Source organism: Perissodus microlepis, chromosome 17, assembly GCF_051167445.1.
Source record: "Perissodus microlepis isolate ML-2025 ecotype Zambia chromosome 17, ASM5116744v1, whole genome shotgun sequence".
Classification (NCBI taxonomy): domain Eukaryota; kingdom Metazoa; phylum Chordata; class Actinopteri; order Cichliformes; family Cichlidae; genus Perissodus; species Perissodus microlepis.
In genome coordinates this window covers 12961436-12978446 of record NC_140477.1, presented here as the reverse complement: position 1 = coordinate 12978446, position 17011 = coordinate 12961436, and the positions used below count along the sequence as shown (strand labels likewise).

Sequence of the window (17011 nt, the reverse complement as noted above, 5' to 3'; positions counted from 1 at the left end):
CATTAAATCACCAGATTAACGATTTTCTGCAGCATTAATCGCATGCCCTTTTTGTTGGTCACCATTTTGTCATCTTCTGATAATGTCTCTGGCTGGAGTAGGTGGCACTCGTAGGGATCATTTTCTTGGGAAGGAGAGTCATATGACTCATGAAGCATCCCTTTTAGAAGAGTTAGATGCTTCTAGCACTAGGCCTTTCATGCAAACACGCAGGTGAAACCCTGGATTAACTTAGTGAGTTGACAAACAGCTTCATGTGACCACTTATCCAGATTACAAGTGTTAGTGAATCCAGAAAAATGGAAAAACACTTGGATATATTAAACTTGCTTCGTAGTGTAGGGCCCTGGAAAAGACCAGATGATTTGTGTGTGTTTGTGAGTCCTGATATATAAAGCTTTAGACTTGACAGACGATGTACTTTCTTTTTACCATGACTGCTTTGTCATCATCTGGTTGTTTGACTTATGGTACCTGACAAGAATATCATGATTTCAACATATCATTGCCCTGGTATCCATGCTTGTTTGGTTGCTGTATATATGTGTTTATTTCTATGCTTTTAATTTGAGGCATGTTTTGGATTAGCGTTTGAAACAAAAAAATCCTCCTGGGCAGGAAATGATCAGACATCGGTTGAAAACAAAGACAAAAACGGCTCTTTAACAACTCTGGGTCAAACTCTTCATGTGCATTCAATGAATTGAGCCAACATGTTTCAATTTGTTTGTGAAAACCCACCCACAGCATTTCTGAAGCACAGCTAAAACCTTTAATGAAAATCTAAGTATGTGAAGGTCTTCACGTTGTAGTCATAAGCTCGTGCAGCCAAATTACCTAAAAGCACATGCATCTAATCCAGCTGCTGAGAAAGATAGTATTCACCTATTTGGCAGTGGCCTCTGCACAATACAGCAAAGCTGCTGCCGTTACAATACCGAGGAAGAGCTTAGAGTTTGGAGTACGTCAGGGGCAGAATGAATTTTTTACCAGCAGTGATCTGATCCACTTTGACTTCCTGACTCTGAGCCAGAAGTAGCTCAGGAAGCGAAATGACAACTATGAATGAGACCTTTGTTTTACAGGGAAGACCAAAGAGACCATGTGCATAGCTGAGTATGAGCTGTGTTAGTCATTAGTGAGGGTGAAAAGGTTACTGCTATTTCAGTTCTTAGCGTGTTATTTGTGCAAAGACTTGATTTAGCTTTGGGGCTGCCCTTAAATTGTGCTGGGATTATATAAATCCATGAGAAAAACAACACACCCACTTACACAGCAATAGAGAAGTATAATTTAAAGTACGTGGAAAAACAGTTTTTAGTTTTCCATCTGGTTCTTCTGGATTGCGCTGGCAATCAGTCCCATGTGTTTGAGTGTCTGTGTGCATTTGACCAGGGTCTGCTTAGTAATCTCTAGATGCTGTGAAAAGATCCATATGATCAGCTATCGATCTGGTTGGGTGTCTGCATGAGGCTTGTCTGTCTGTGCTGAGGTCAGCAGGAAGTTCCCACAGGCCCACTGAGTGTAAACACAGCTGTCTGGTTGAGTGTGTGTATGTGTGTGTTGAAGAAGCAATTACAGGATTGGAGGAGGGGTAGAAAGAAGGGCAAAGGGGTCACTGAGAAGACTGGGGGGGTATGACTTTAAAGGGGGTGTCAAGATAAGTTAAAAAAAAAAAGAGAGAGAGAGAAAGAAAGAAAAGTTGTGGAAAAAACTTGGTGCTTTAAAGAGCTGGTAGTAAACATAAGGGCTGAGCTATTCCAGTATCAGATAAGAGATTATAAGGGAGTGGTTACAGCCTCCAGACAACATAAAAGCACACAAATAACTGTGTTTATGTTAGGAGAGAAGTTGCCCCGATTCAGGTCCTTCTAGCTGGATGGTGTAGTCTGGGAAACTTTTAGAAGGATGCCAAATATTCTGATAACACTCTGGTAAACAAAATATCTTCTAAGGGGGGAATGAAAAGCAAAGTCAGGTGGGAATAAAGCAACAAAAACAACATGACTTAGAAAGGGGCTTCAAATAAGTGATTCAGTAAACTGAAGGACAAAGAACAGATTAAGACCAAACAAGGTCAATGTGGCAACTAAAATATTCCAACTTTTAGTTAGTGTCAGGACACTGCTTGGAACACAAGTCCTTCTGTTACATCCTGTGAGGCTGTGGGAGTGTGTGGGCGTGGTGTTGTCTTCTCCCTCTCCTCCTCCTTCTTTCTTGCCCCTCCCCTTGTCTCTCTCTGCCCCTGCATTCTCCTTTAGGACACACCTGCTGCTCATCTGCCCTCGTCTACCACCAATTACCCTCAGAGGTGATATAAGCTGGAGAAGAGCAGTGTGGATGGGGGAGAGGCTTCTGGTGGATTTCCTCTGTGTTGGTCAAGGTATGGAAAAGGCCTGCTGTGCGTGACCAACCCCACTGTGCGTGGCTCTTTGTGAGTAGTTCTTAACTGAGCGGTGGTTTCCCTGAAGTGACGGCGGCCTCCATTAGCTTGTTTGGCCTGCCTGGTTATTGTTAATAGCAGCGTTGCTGTCTTTTTCTGTTGGAGCCTTATAGTTGTTTTCTTTGTTGAAGTGGTCGCCATCTCTTTGGGTTGACCTGTCTGATTTACCATTAAAGCAGCGGTGCTGTCTCTTTCTGTTACTATTTATATGATTATTGAGTTAATTGATTATAATGAAGATATATTTTGTGTTGACTACCTCTGCCTGGTGTTCTTTTCATTTCACCCGGATCCAACTGTTACTGTCCCCCACCCTCTTCGCCTAGCTTTTATGTGGGGACGTAACACCTTCCATCCTAACATATCAAACGTTTAAGCTCAAGGCACTTTGCAACTTTCAGGCCAACCACAACACTAACAATTAGTATTAGTAGCAGTTGAGTATGCAGTTTTATAGTAGTCTAATGAGTTACTTGGTCACCCAGGAGAGCTTAGAACTTTGTAACAGAGGTAGTCCATTAATAACAGGGGTTAATGGTTCAATATTAGCTCCTGTTTACATGTTAAACATAGACTATATATAAATGATGTACCCTCAAGGTCTTATCAGAAGTGCTTTAAACCTGCATTCCTTTTAAAACCCAGCATGTCTACTTCTCTCTTTCTCTGCAACCTCAGTAAACACTTTCACCGTGAGTTTATTGTTTCAATTAGTTTCACGTGGTTTCAGGTCTTTTATAATTAAACAGTGTTCATTTTAGAAATGATGTTCCCATTTAGGACAAAATAGACAATAAAACAGAGGATGCTTTAGGGCATGACTGCCATTCAAGCAAACTATCAAACTACCAAAATGTCAAACTCGAGACTTCAAAACAGAAAAGGGCCTAGAAAGGGTCTTTACAAGGGCCTCAGTTATATAAGCTGAGAGACCGGTTGGCAACCGCCTGCCCACCTCCAGTCGCTAGGCAAAAATGTGCAAAAAAAGAAGATCCCAAAAACCAAAACTAAAAACCTCCTTGTGATTGCTTTGGTTGCTATCAAATTGCTGTTGTCACGTCAGTCATACTTGGTGTGGAAGAAACTGACTTGTCTGCAAACACTTGCAAACTACTAGCAGAACAGCAGTGAAGCTGGAAAATGTGCAGCACATAGGGTTAAAGAAAGCTGTGCCCTTAATAGCAGACGTTCTCTCTATTTCTATTTCTATCTTGCTTTGCAGTCTTTCAAGTTTCACTACCACTTGGCAAATTGTTGGCAAGTATTTGCAGATAAATTAGCGTCTTCCACTCAAACTGTGAACAACTATAGCAGTGTGCTAGCAAACAAAGCCATCTCAAAGACTGTTTTCCCCTTCAATCAGCAGTTGCCAAATGATCACCTTTAGGTCTTTATGGCTGAAGCCTAAGCAAGGCCCTTAACTCTAAATTGCTCATGGAACAATTAACTGATAGCAGCGCATAAAACCTGAATAAGTGATCTAATGTCCATCTCAGACTATGACATGAGGCCTAGGCTATTTCTTGGAATCCGTGCCATTGTAGACCAGTGGGTTGGTTCATATTTTTTCCTTCAAGTTTCCCTGAAGTCCTTTAAATTAATATGATAGAGCTTAAAAATCTTACACCTTTTCGTAAACTATTTAATTTCACAACATCAATATCGTTCATTGTTTCCATAAAAAAATAGTTTCCAACCTGACTCAGACAACAGCGGAGGGAGGTCACAAATTTAGCGACAAATCAGGTCGTCCATAAATCTTAGCAGATCGTGTAGCATTCGAATACCAAAAAGATACTCAAAATGTCACATACAGGGCAAAAATGTTAAGTGGAATTTACAAAGTTCAACTCATAGCCATAAAAGGCATTAAAAGGTGAAATTTAAGTGCTTTGGTAGTATGATGGGAGCTGACAAGATGCAATATGAGCAAAATATAATAGGAAACATAGACTGTAATAGATGCTTTAATGCATATTTTACCCCAAGTGGTGATTTCTACTTGTCGTCTGTTTTATTTGAATCTTGCAGAGACTAAATGGGTTTTCAAGAGGCCAGAGCTGCGATGTTCAGGTCACTGAGGGATGTTTGGTCAGCAGACTCACAGAACAGAGGTCAAGGGAAGGTACAGTACTGGACTGAAATGAGTGTATGAGCATGTGCATTTACAGAAAATACCAATGCAAGCATGTTAGAGTCTCATAACTAGGTCAGGAAGAGATGCGTGTTAATCACAAGGTTCATGTTAAATAGAAGACGGTTGTTTCGAAGCTTGTTTTGATGCAATGAGAACCTCGGGGTGTTTCGGTCAAAAGGCTAAAGGGCGGAGGTCAGGGGTCACAATCTGAAAATTTAGTGCTTCTGAGGTTCTTTCAGAGGCAACCACCTTTGTGTGGTGGACAGATTTATTTTAAAAACACACACACCAGAAAGGAATCTCAAATAGGGTTTTGTTCTACGCGCTAAAAACAGTAATAGTCCTCTTGTGTTCATATAGTTTAGCACTCGTGCTCGCACTAGACGTTTCTGTGTTCGTATGTAACACGAACATGACGAAACATGACGCTCTGGAGAGGTTCGGCCCACGGGAGCACTGGCTAGCCTACCCTTCTGAAGGCATCATGCAGATACATCTTTAACTGCTTCAAGAAAAACAGTAACATACTACGTCCTAACATAGCAGGCAACAATGTCACGCACAAATTGCTACATATGGAACAGTTGGTAAAAAAATGTTGCCCTTTAAAAAAAACACACGGGCATATAAATTACAACGGGGATGTGGGATGTATGTGTGCTGCGCAGATGACATCAAAGAAAATACCCCACTGTGATTCTTCCACTACTGGGAAAGCTTTTATGTTGAGAGGAGATGAGGTCACTTCAGTGGCAGAAGGTGTAAAAAAAAAAAAAGAAAAAAAAGAAAAAAAGTGACTAATTAAAGAACCGTTGGCTTGCTGCCATGGTGCAGAGCATGCAGATAGTAAATATGCTTTGAGGAGGGAGACCGAAAAATTTTTCACTATAATGTGACGCTGACACGAAGAGAAAGCCCCAGGAGAGGTTAGGCAACTCAATTTTCACACCCTCAATAGACATGCAAGCAGGTACAGCATTTTCTATCACTTTTTCATGTATTAGGTTAATTATTCAAGAGGAAGAAATTGCATATTTAGTTGAAAGTAGGCCAAACTTCATCATTAATGGGATATTTACAGCAGCGCTGATGGAATCTGCTACACAGACGTGATTGTACGAGAAAGGCCTCGGATCTTTCATTAGAAGGAGCAAAGCCACTCACGGACACTTACTCTACTGTACAGCTGAAGCAAAACAACATGCAAAGAGGGAAGTCACTACAAAACATATGGCCTGCCGCCTGAAAAAAAAATAAGGCAATAGCGCTCCCTACAGGTCACTACAAAGTGTTTCTTTAACCAGTTGTTGCATTTTTAAAGACTGAAAGGGCAATATGGTACAGGTGTGCTGATTTACTGTAAATATGACTCTAAACACAATGATCTAGTAATTACACCGCTATACTATAACTCAACATAATGACAGGGAATGTCCAGTGAGCAAAATAAATCTCAATGCAGCTAAATCTTATCAAAACAGTTAAAAGTTTATAGATAATCTGTTTATATACTCACTGACCACTTTATTTAGTTCAACTACTTATTAGCACAAATATCTCATCAGCCAATCATATGACAGCAATTCAATGCATTTAAGCATCTAGACATGGTTAAAATGGCCTGCTGAAGTCCAAACTGAGCATCAGAATGGAGAAGAAACGTGATTTAATTGACTTTGACTGTTGGTGCCAGACAGGCTGGTCTGAGTATCATTGAAACTGCTCATCTACAGGGATTTTCCCACATAGCCATCTCATCTCGGGTGCACAGGGAATATTGTGCAAAAGGAAAAACATCCAGAGAGCAGCAGAAACGCCTTGTTGATACCAGACATCAGAGCAGAATGACCAAACATCTTTGAGCTGATAAACCTTTGCAGCAGGTGGGCTTCAGCAGCACGAAGACCACACAGCTAAGAACGGGTAACCGAGGCTAAAATTTGCAATGAAATTTGGACAATAAAAGACTGGAAGAACGTTGCCTGGTCAGATGAGTCTCGATTGCTGTTGTCACATTCTGATGGTAGGGTCAGAATATGGTGTAAGCAATGTGAAAACATGGATCCAACCTGCCTTGTATCAACGGTTAAGGCTTGTGGTAATATATTGGTGTGGGGGATATTTTTCTTTTTGGCCCGCTTTCGATCGTAACTAAACATTGTAGAAACACAGCAGCTTAGCTGATGAACCTAGCTTGTGTTAATGTGCCATAAAGCTCAAATCATGTCAAACTGCAGCACCTGTGTGATGCCATAATGTCAACATGGACTGTTAGGAATATTTCCAGCATCTTGTTGAATCTGTAGAGAACTAAGGCAGCTCTGAAGGCAAACATTGGTCCAAACTGGTAGTAGCGAAGTGTATCTAAAAAAGTGGCCAGTGAGTGTAAAGTCCCTTCACTGACTGCTTTCAAAACAAAAGGTTTTAAAAAATAAAAATACAATCTTATGACAGCATTAGAGACTTAAGAGTTAAAAGTTGTTTTGCACTTGTAGATAAGTTATGTCAAGTGAAAAGTGAAGTTGATCAGTTCTTTATTTTGTTACTTCAACAGAAAAAAGAAAGAAAAATGTGCAACTTTTAAACAGTGTTGCGCAAAAGTTTTCGAAACGTTCTTGTATGTGGGAGGAAAGGAAACCGCACAGTGTGATCTGAAGTTGTTTAAAAGGTGAACGCAAATAGAAATGTAGTGCGTGAGTACGTTGTAAAAACTATGATCGACGGAGTCGTTCTGAGAGCCGGTGTTTCCTTATGTTAAAAAAGGCTTATTTTGTTTTTGTTTGTTTTTTTACAGCCATAAAGAGTTTGGAAAAAACATTCGACAATTCAGTGACTGTGTTCTTCTCCGGCACCTCTAACATAGCTGTACAACAATAGTGCAAAATGACTCCTTTTTTTGGTAGCTACTCTAAAAAGTTCCCCTTTTTATTCAAAAACAAGTGGAAATATTCATGAACTAGTTCAGTGTTATACTAAAGCCACCAAAGATTTTTAAACCTTACCCCAAATAGAAGCTAAGCTAAAGATAAGACAGAATGTCACACTTAGCCAGTGTGAAACAGCAAACGCTCTATTATCTTGTTTGAAAGTGATAAAATGGTGAGCAAACAGAAATCCAATCCATCTACATCTAATGTTTAAAGAACAAGGTCTGTTTCAAGGGAACAAGAAAAACCACATAGCAGTGCAACTGCTGTGGACACACTGAAAAAGCTACGTCTGCACTTCAAGAGGCTTAATCAACCGCAAACATTGTCAACAAGATCATTTATTTTAAGAAATTATATTAGTATTCAAATACTCATTAAATTAATCCCTTTCAAAACTGCTTCTGCCTCTAAACAAATATATACAAAACATCACAGTGAATTTGGTACATTTGGTTATAAAATCTTCAAATCTAATTTAAAAAAAAAAAAAAAAAAAAAATCACATTTCTAACAACAAACATATGGAACAAACAAACAAGCAGATCTAAAAATGGTTATTTAAGGCAGGGTACAGGTTATCAAAAAAAATTAGCCGCCCCTCCCCCAAAAATCTGATCCACTACGTCCTTTTTGGTCACCATTGCCATTATGCAACACTATCACAACCAAGTCCCAAGAGAATCTAAAGATAGAAAGTTTGATTGAGAGCAAATCATTAAAGCCTTTTGATCAGTGCAGTCTACTCATAAACCGGATTTAGCATCTATTTAATAGCATCCAAACAGAAGGAGAAGTGCAATAGGGTCCAAGTTTCCTTTCCCACATTGCTTCCTGCTCTGATTGAAGCATCATCACAGCAGCTCCTTCTTCCTGCTAATGTCTTTAGTGAGATTGTTGCTGTGGTGGACAAATGCAGATAAAAGGCTTCTGGGTAAGAGGTGTACAATGGCCTTTCTGAGCACAAAAAGTGCAACGACTGTAAAGTCTCATCAAGATAGGAACATCAGCACAGGTGAGAACACATGGGTAGACAAGAGTGAACGCAAAGGTGGGCAGCACCTTAAAGGTCAGTCCTGCCTCTGCGGTATGCAGCCTTCCATCTCCAACACTTCAGGCCAGCCTTCAAATTTGTTTGTTTCTGCGCTGTTCTTTATATGCTGAGAAAACAAAAATAAGACCCATGTTAAAGGTTAAAGTCCTAAAAGTCTCTCTTGTTAACAGCTAATGACATAAAAATAGTAAAATGTTATGATAAGAACAGACAAAGACCAGCAACCAACAAAACTGGTTTGTGGTTAAAGATGACAAACAGGCTGTAGAGTGTTGACTGAATGACTGATTGTGTGCACTAGGTATTATTAGTAATAAAAAGCCTACTGATGTTCTTTTAGCAGTGATTCCACAAGTAAAATCAACTTAGCTACAAATTACGATCGAGCATAAAAACATATTAGTGTGACTCACACAGTTTGCACTGCTGTAACGTTACAGCAGGGTTTCATTTGGTTGTGTCAGCAAGGAACATTTCAGAAGGTTGCATACAACAGATTAGAGCAGGGCGATGACCAAAAATATTTATCACGATATAGATTTGAAAATTTGCGATAACGATATAACTGACGATAATTGACACTAGGCAAAATACTTTACAACTCCACAATTTTATTAGTGCAAAAAAAAAAAAAATGTATTTTCACTTAAACAAGCAGCTGTTTTTTTTTTAATTAAAGTTATATAAAAATGTAACAGTACAAATGCAAATTCCTTGCTGACAGTTTAACCAAAAGGCATTTCCAGTGGAAATTGGCCGACATATCCTCAGCATAACCAAGTATAATATCCACAAAACTTAAAAAGAGCTTATACACACACGGTAATATTATGTTGAAGCACCGTACGTATCACTCCGCGAGGCTTCTGCCTACGATAGCCGTAATGCTCTGACAATCCATCAAGCGGTGCGGGTTCGTAGCTTAGCAAAGTCGTACTAAAACATTTGACAGATTTTCGAGCGCCGTGTACCACATAAAATCGTTTCGAAGTCAGTAAACACAACCAGAATTCAAACATAAGGCACATGGGACTATAAGGGGCACTGTCGATTTTCAGAAAAATCAAATGATTGATTTTAAGTGTGCCGTATTTTCCAAAAAACACGGTAATAATGATGGTCCGCTAGCATGCTCTACCAAAAATAGTAATTTGTTGTGTATCTGATGGACAAAAGCTAAACCAGTTCCACACCACTGAAATTGCAGCATTTTTACAAACCAATTCTGGTTCATCCGTTTCACTCAACGATCCGCTTTCGCCCTTGTCATTCTCCGTCGCCGCTGTGCCTTTTTCGCCATGTGCGTATGAAAATAAAGGCACTGCGCATGCGCGTTTTACCCATATTCTATCGCGATATTTCATTTTCTTGTCATTGCCCAACATTATACCGGTATTACCGTGAACTGTATGATATGGCCCAGCCCTACAACAGATTCCTCAAGTGGAAACTCAACTTCACGGAGCATACCATAAGTGATTTTAAATGAAAATTCTGAACAAAAGATGCTGCAGAACTATGTTAACTGAACCAGGAAAAGAACCTCTGGGGATTTAAAGATTTACCATCTTACTTGTACTAAATGTTGATGTATACATAAAATAGGGCAACTACTCTTGTGCCAGCATCCACACGAGTTTCAGACTTTGCAGAGCCCTCCAGTGGGCTTGAGTGAGTCCTTAGGCAGATAAGTTCTAGTCTGCAGTTCACATGTTTCACAAAGCTGTTCCCGACTCTACAGGTCTACTTAACAATGTATAAGCATATTCGTTGGCATTATCGGTTTTGCAAATTGCAAACAAATGCCTTCTGCTATATGCTCCTGAAAACAGAGATAAAAATGAATCTTCCCCTTGAAGCTTTTTTGTGATTTTCTTATGAAGAGTGCTTTTTAGCAGGTAACTGTTAAAATAAGAATGATTCCAAATGTCATATCGCCTTGTACGAGGATTTTGTCTCAAGGCAACAAGTGTCCCACTTAATCCTGCTTTGTTAGCAAAGTGTTGCCAACTTTTACACTTTCAAGAAGACAACACAGCTCAAGTTGACATCAAGTTGTTACATTACTGTAAGCCCAATAAAAACTGCTCAGTAAGTGTTAATCAACCTGAAGCCACAGCCGTCTCAAGTTAGCCCCAGATATCTGCAGCCAACCAGAGTGACGCCAAAGGGGAAAAGGGCCATAAAGTGTAGCGGTGCACACGCACAAATGTCCACCAAGATCAAAGAAAACAACCACAGGATGTAATCTCCCAAGAGATTTTGACATTTCAGCAGAATCATTTTCTCAAGATTGTCTTAGTAGCCTAATAGAAATAAAGTGTCAAGCTGTTTCATCCTCATATTTTGCTCTATGGCTCTGTGGTGTATGGATTTTTTTCATCTGATGTGCGAATGATCCCTGGTTCAAGGCTGGGAGGGGACACAATCTAAGCCCCATGGGTCACAAGCCCCGAGTTCCCGTCCCAAGACTGGATAAACAGTAGAGTTTGTTTCCAGAAGTGTCTTTGTCATAGACAGATAAGGTTTGTTGTTACTAAGTAACGAGTTACTGTAATTAAATTACTTTTCCACTGAAAAAGTAGAGTAACTAATAACTGTTCATTTTTAGGTATTTTCATTACAGTTACTTATAATGAATGTACTTGTAAAATAATTAAACTCGCTGAATATCATTGTTTAATTTCAATAATTTATCTTCTAAACGTAGAAGTAAACTCTGCCGCTTTAACATCGCTGTAGTGCAGCTGCGCGTCATTTCGCGCCAGTTTGCTGCATAGTCGTATTCTAAAGCGGAAGATGTCGGACTCGGCTGAAGCCTGTGGCTGTTTTATGAAATGGACATATTCCCGTCTCTTCACTTTTCTGAAACAAGCAGACAAGAATATTACAGTAATATGTAAGCTATGTCCTGGGGAGAAAAAACTATCGGCTGCTGTTAATAGCACGAGTAATCTACTGAAGCGCCTGACACGAGAGCATAGACAAACACTTCTGAGTGATCATTGTTCATCAACCATGGATAACTCTGCGGCAACTCCTGCTAAGCAGGCAAAACCTGATTTTACTTCAGCAGCACAGAAAGCGTCTGAAGGTGAGCTTAAAAAAAATGATTGCAGGCTACATTGTGGAAGAGATGCTACCGCTACATACTGTAGAGCAGCGGTCCCCAACCTTTTTTGCGCCACGGACCGGTTTATGCCTGACAATATTTTCACAGACCGGCCTTTAAGGTGTCGCGGATAAATACAACAAAATAAAACTAGTACCGGTACCGAAAAAAGAAGATTTATTCATAACACACGTGAAAAGACCCAGGAAAATCGAGTTAACGATAAAAACGATAACAAAATAACGCTGAAAACCGTTAAAAACCCTGAAAACCATACATTTCACACCTGAGCCTCAACTCTCGCGGCCCGGTACCAAACGACTCACGGACCGGTACCAGTCCGAGGCCCGGGGGTTGGGGACCACTGCTGTAGAGTCTCCGTCTTTTAAAAAAATTATTTATTATTTAAAGAGTTTAATTTCTATTGTTTGCCCACTCAATGTTTATAGGGATTTTAAAAAGTATTTAGTTAAATTACTTATTTAGTAATTAAGTTACTTTTCTGACACAGTAATTAGATAAGTATTTTAAATACAATATTGACTAAGTAATTAGTAATTAATTACTTTTTTAAAGTAACTTACCCAACACTGGTGGTGATACACTAGCAAACAAAGGAGCTGCTGAAAGTACCTTCTCATTTTGTTCTTTGTCTAATGTGCTGTAGCTTTGCTGGCAGTTTACATTTAAAGAGTATAAAGAGTAGGGCTGCAATAATTTATCTTTTATTAATCAGGAATTCTACTGATTATTCCATCGATTAGTTGAGTAGTAGGATAAGAAGTACTTTTGTCTTAATAATGAGCAATAATAAATATTCAAAAGAGAAAAACAGATATTTTAAAATAAACTGCTTACACAAACACAAATCCATTTCCTAATGAGGGCTTGGGTCAGCATTCACTCAGTTTAAACATCACTCTTGTGGCTAGCTTAGCGTTAGTATGCTATCTGTACAGGTGCGCACAAAGAGCTGAAGTGCTCACAGCATAATCCAGTTGTTTTTTTGTCCTGGATGTAGTTTGCACTTCACCATTGTGCTCTCACCCTTTTTAAATAAAAGTAATACTTATATCCACGCTGTAGACTGCGTCACTATGTTCCCTCTCTGACTCACAAACGGAAATTAGCGGATTGTAGTCAAGTGCAAGTGGAACCAATACGCAGAATCAATAGGCAAGCAGATTAACAATTTTAGATATCTGGATCTCGATTTCCATTCCTACATACAATCTAAACTAAGGCATAAAACAAAATTGTTACTTCTTGGAGTGCTTTCTGACACTAGTGTGAGGAAAAAAAAAAAAGGGTTCTGATGTTGGATCTCCTGAATGAATGTGTTTTTGTGTGTCTGTATGCTTAAGTGTGCTAGTGAAGGAGTAGGTGTAAGCCTTTAAAGCCTTTATGGAGAAAAGCGAGTGTATCAGCATTCTTTGTGGTTTGCCTTGTGGTTTGATCCGAATGTTTGAAGAAAACACACATTAAGATGGTGTAGATGTTAAAGGTCACTAATAATCTAGTTTCCAGCTTTTGTTAAATATGGGATTTTGTGCATCATCTTACCTGCTCAAATGGACTCTTGGTCTTGATGCCTTTCCCTCCCACAAAGATCCAGTTATCTCGAAAGCCCAGATTATTAATAGCTGAACTGCCAAGATCAGCAATTAACTTCCTGGCTTCATCATTGAGTCTATATAACAAAGAAGACATATTATTTCATGACCATCCCCGCAACTGGAAACAGCAAACATATTTATTGATCACGCGAGTTGAAATGCTCTTACTTTGTTGCGGAATCATCAAATGAGGCCATCATCACAACAGTCCCATCTTCAATTTCATTCAGGAATTTAATCAAGGGAGCCACGTCTATGCAAAGTGACACACGGTTAACAAACTGTATGAACTGGATTTGTAAATGTCTACAAAAAAAAATGGTTCTCAAGTATACTCACCTCCAGCCCACATATCAAAGTATTCTGTTTTTACAACTTCCCCTGTCCTCCCTATGGAAAAACAAACAAACAAACAAAAATACAGTTTTTCAGAATTAGGTTTGTAACTCTCGGAATTTAAAGTGGGGTACTCGAGTGGATAACGTCACCATTAACCAGGGCGATGTTGATTCCTCTTCCCACGTTGTTCTTCACGCCGCTCATTACTCTACAACCAAAAATAGGAAAGGGGGAGAACATATGGATATATTTAAATATAAAAGCATATAAACTTAAGGAAATGAGTGATTTATAGAAGGATGGCACTTCATAACATGTTTAACATACTATAATGTAGATTTCCAGACAGCCCAGAATAATCAGACAACACTTTCTACCACACAAGTGAGTCTTTCTTTCTTATAACACACTGTCTCACATCCTACTTACACTTTGTCCTCCAGGCAGATTCTGGGCCCGACCACACTGGCTGCACCACTTGCCATCTTGAAGGCAAAATGTCCAGCTGAACATGCCTTAGACAGCCCACATTTATGACTGACAGGCTTCGTTGCTGAGAACACAAAATTTGCCCAAACAGCACAGTATCAGGTCACAGGCAGTCCAATTACATTGTTTAAGGCTTTTCACAAACAGGCACAAATACGGGTGATCAAGGAATGGTACAGCTTGAACTCATCTAAAGGGGGTCTATTTGCACACTAATGCAATAGCTAAGCTTAAAACACACAGTTAAACTCAATATCTAGATGTTTTCAAAAGGATTTAGCTACATTACAATCTGAGACAAGCTCCTGATTACCATTTTTGTTCTGTCTGTTACAGAGATAGATTTAAAAAAAAAAAAAAAAAAAAAAAAAGAGAGGCATATCAAAACACATGAGTAATAGAGAATAAAAAGAAAAAAGTAAACAATTGAGAACACTTACAAAGGACACCTGCTGGCACAGATCTTGCTGAAAAGCAAAAAAGGAGATGTAGATGTAAGAAGACTTTATAAAATCTAATATATTTATTATTAGGATTATAAATAAGATTTATATTATATTTTTATAAATGTTTATCCAAGTAGCAACAATTAATACAGATAAGTAATAAGTGTGCAACATTTCTTTATGTCAAGATAAACTAGAGGCATAAAAAAAATTACAACCATCAGTTATAGGAGTGCAGAGGATACTTTCAATGTGGAGGAATAGCAGCTCTACTCTGAGTTCCTCCTGGATGGCCAAACTCGTCACCCCATCTCTAAGGGAGAGGCCAGCCACCCGTCGGAGAAAGCTCATTTCTGCTGCTTGTATTCACAAGCTTGTTCATTTGGTTACTACCCAAAGCTCATGAACTTAAGTGAGGGTAGGGACGTATATTGGCTATTAAATCGAGAGCTTCGCATATACGCTCAGCTCTCTCTTCACCGCAACAGACCGGTACAGCACCAGTCTGTCTATTGATCTCCCGCTCTCCTCTCACTTGTAAACAAGGGCACTCCACCCTTTTCCAGCTCAGGACCATGGCCTCAGATTTTCCACCTAGAAATTCTGTCCATAAAAATCATGAACAGAATCTGTGACTTAGGGCAGCCCTGGCAGCCACCGGGAACAAGTCCAACTTTTTGCTGGCTTAGTGGACCAAGCTCTTGCAGCGGTTGTATACGGATCAAATGGCCCGTAGCAATGGGCCAGACAACCCATGCTCCCAAAGCATCTCTCACAGGATACTCCAAGAAACATGGTCGAATCCCTTCTCCAAGTCAACAAAACACATGCAGACTTGTTGGGCAAACTTCCACGCACACCCTTAAGTTACCTCGAGAGGGTAAAAAGCTGCTTTTTTTTTTTTTTTTTTTTTTTTATTTCTACACTTTCAAAACATGATAATGAACAAAAGAAATGAATGTTTCATCTTCTTCTAAAACTGTGCCAGACAAGCAGATAACCCTCCTGGAGGCAGGAAAGAAGAGAAGGGCCTATGAGATAAAATACTGGCTGGCGTCTCACAACTGACTTTAATCGATTAAAATGAATAATTTATTAATAATATATGTAGTAAACAATACATATACATTGCATTACAACCCATTATATCATGAACTGAAACCTGTGACTGACATTTTTTGTCTTTTTCCTGTATATAAATAAAGATTATTTAAAAGCCATAAAGTGATGACCCACTAAATAAAGAAATAAATTAACCAGGATGCAGGACATGCCTGACTTAAAATGTCCCTGCAGACAGAAAGTAAACAAAGTAAATGACTGTCTTGTTTCCTTTACCGATGATTATCTCCTACCTACACTACTGTTCAATCCAGTCTTACAGGAAAGGTTACTCACAAATCACATTAGCCAGTTTAAAATCCGTATTAATCTCGAATAGCTGAAAAGCCAGGAAGACAACCAGTAGGAATGCAATGACCAACACTGTCAACTTGATAATTCCTGCAAAGAGAGGGAAAACGGAGAGGTGCGGTTAATCAGCCATCCGAATCACTGATGCGAAATGGTTTTAGATAGCAAACATGTCTGTTTAAATATTTATAGTAAATATATCTGACTTACCAGTAGCCCTAATCATCTTTGCGACTCTCCAGAATATTTTACAAACAGCCGACAACCTGTAATATCAAATAAAAGTGTAGGTGTCTGTATGTGTATATCAGTGACTGTTTTCTACAGTCAATGGTGTATATCTGCGTGGCTTTACAGGGTGGTCTAAAAGGGGAAGTTAGCTTGTGCTGTGTGTTATTTATAGGAGTGTCTAACACCGAAACACAGTGACCTTGCTCTTTTTCTAATAAGTAGTTATTGCGACCGAATTAACGAACAATGTAACGTATGTAAGCACGTAATGCATTTTTAAAGCTATATTTTGAAAAGCTAACTAGCGTTTAACCCCGTGGATAACTTCTTCGTCTTTGACAGGTTTTACTCACTGACACTGGAATGACTGCATCTCAGCCTCTACAAAAGACAAATACGTAGTTGAGCTTTGAGATAAATGTTCACGACTTTCTCACCTGTTTACGTAGCAAAATACCAGTGGACTCTCCGGTGTGGTTCTTTTAGGACAGGCTGACTAACTTATGATGATGGCGCTGATACGCGTCATGACAGCTGGACTGTGGAGGAGCAAACCGTGGAAAAGAGGCGCCACTCCGCCGGAAAAAGGAAAGACGAACCGGAAATAAAGCGCCTGGACAGTACAAGAAGGAGCAGCTTCCGTAATTATTAGCGTAATTATATATACGAATATATAATATATAAAAAGAGTAGGGAAATAACTGAATATGGGCTATTTCAAACAACAATATAACAAACAAAAAATATGCATGAACCTCAAAAATATCTACAGGAGATGCACAGCATGGGAAAGTCATGTCCTTA

At 39.3% G+C, this 17011-nt stretch overlaps 1 protein-coding gene and 1 long non-coding RNA gene across 2 annotated transcripts; one reads left to right on the top strand and one right to left on the bottom strand.

The window, feature by feature from the left end:
• The first annotated feature begins 1860 nt into the window (after positions 1–1860).
• Positions 1861–8921, top strand: LOC146369285 (uncharacterized). The gene is made up of 2 exons (XR_014797299.1): positions 1861–2434; positions 4475–8921. It is a non-coding gene; the product is annotated as an uncharacterized LOC146369285 (long non-coding RNA).
• Positions 7831–16781, bottom strand: fam3c (FAM3 metabolism regulating signaling molecule C). The gene is made up of 10 exons (XM_084909363.1): positions 16645–16781; positions 16187–16242; positions 15962–16066; positions 14558–14584; positions 14058–14181; positions 13778–13836; positions 13629–13679; positions 13458–13542; positions 13237–13363; positions 7831–8667 (listed from the first exon to the last, which is right to left on the bottom strand). Exons 2-10 carry the CDS (start codon positions 16200–16202, stop codon positions 8578–8580), a joined length of 684 nt encoding a protein of 227 aa, XP_084765489.1. The 5' UTR covers positions 16203–16242; positions 16645–16781; the 3' UTR covers positions 7831–8577.
• Between the last annotated feature and the right edge of the window lie 230 nt (positions 16782–17011).

Excerpts from the sequence above, each read along its gene's own strand:
- fam3c (XM_084909363.1), bottom strand. Across the intron at positions 14,585-15,961 it reads TAAACTGGCTAATGTGATTT|CAAGATCTGTGCCAGCAGGT; the intron begins GTGAGTAACCTT and ends TTTGCTTTTCAG. Across the intron at positions 13,364-13,457 it reads TTTGATGATTCCGCAACAAA|ACTCAATGATGAAGCCAGGA; the intron begins GTAAGAGCATTT and ends TTTGTTATATAG.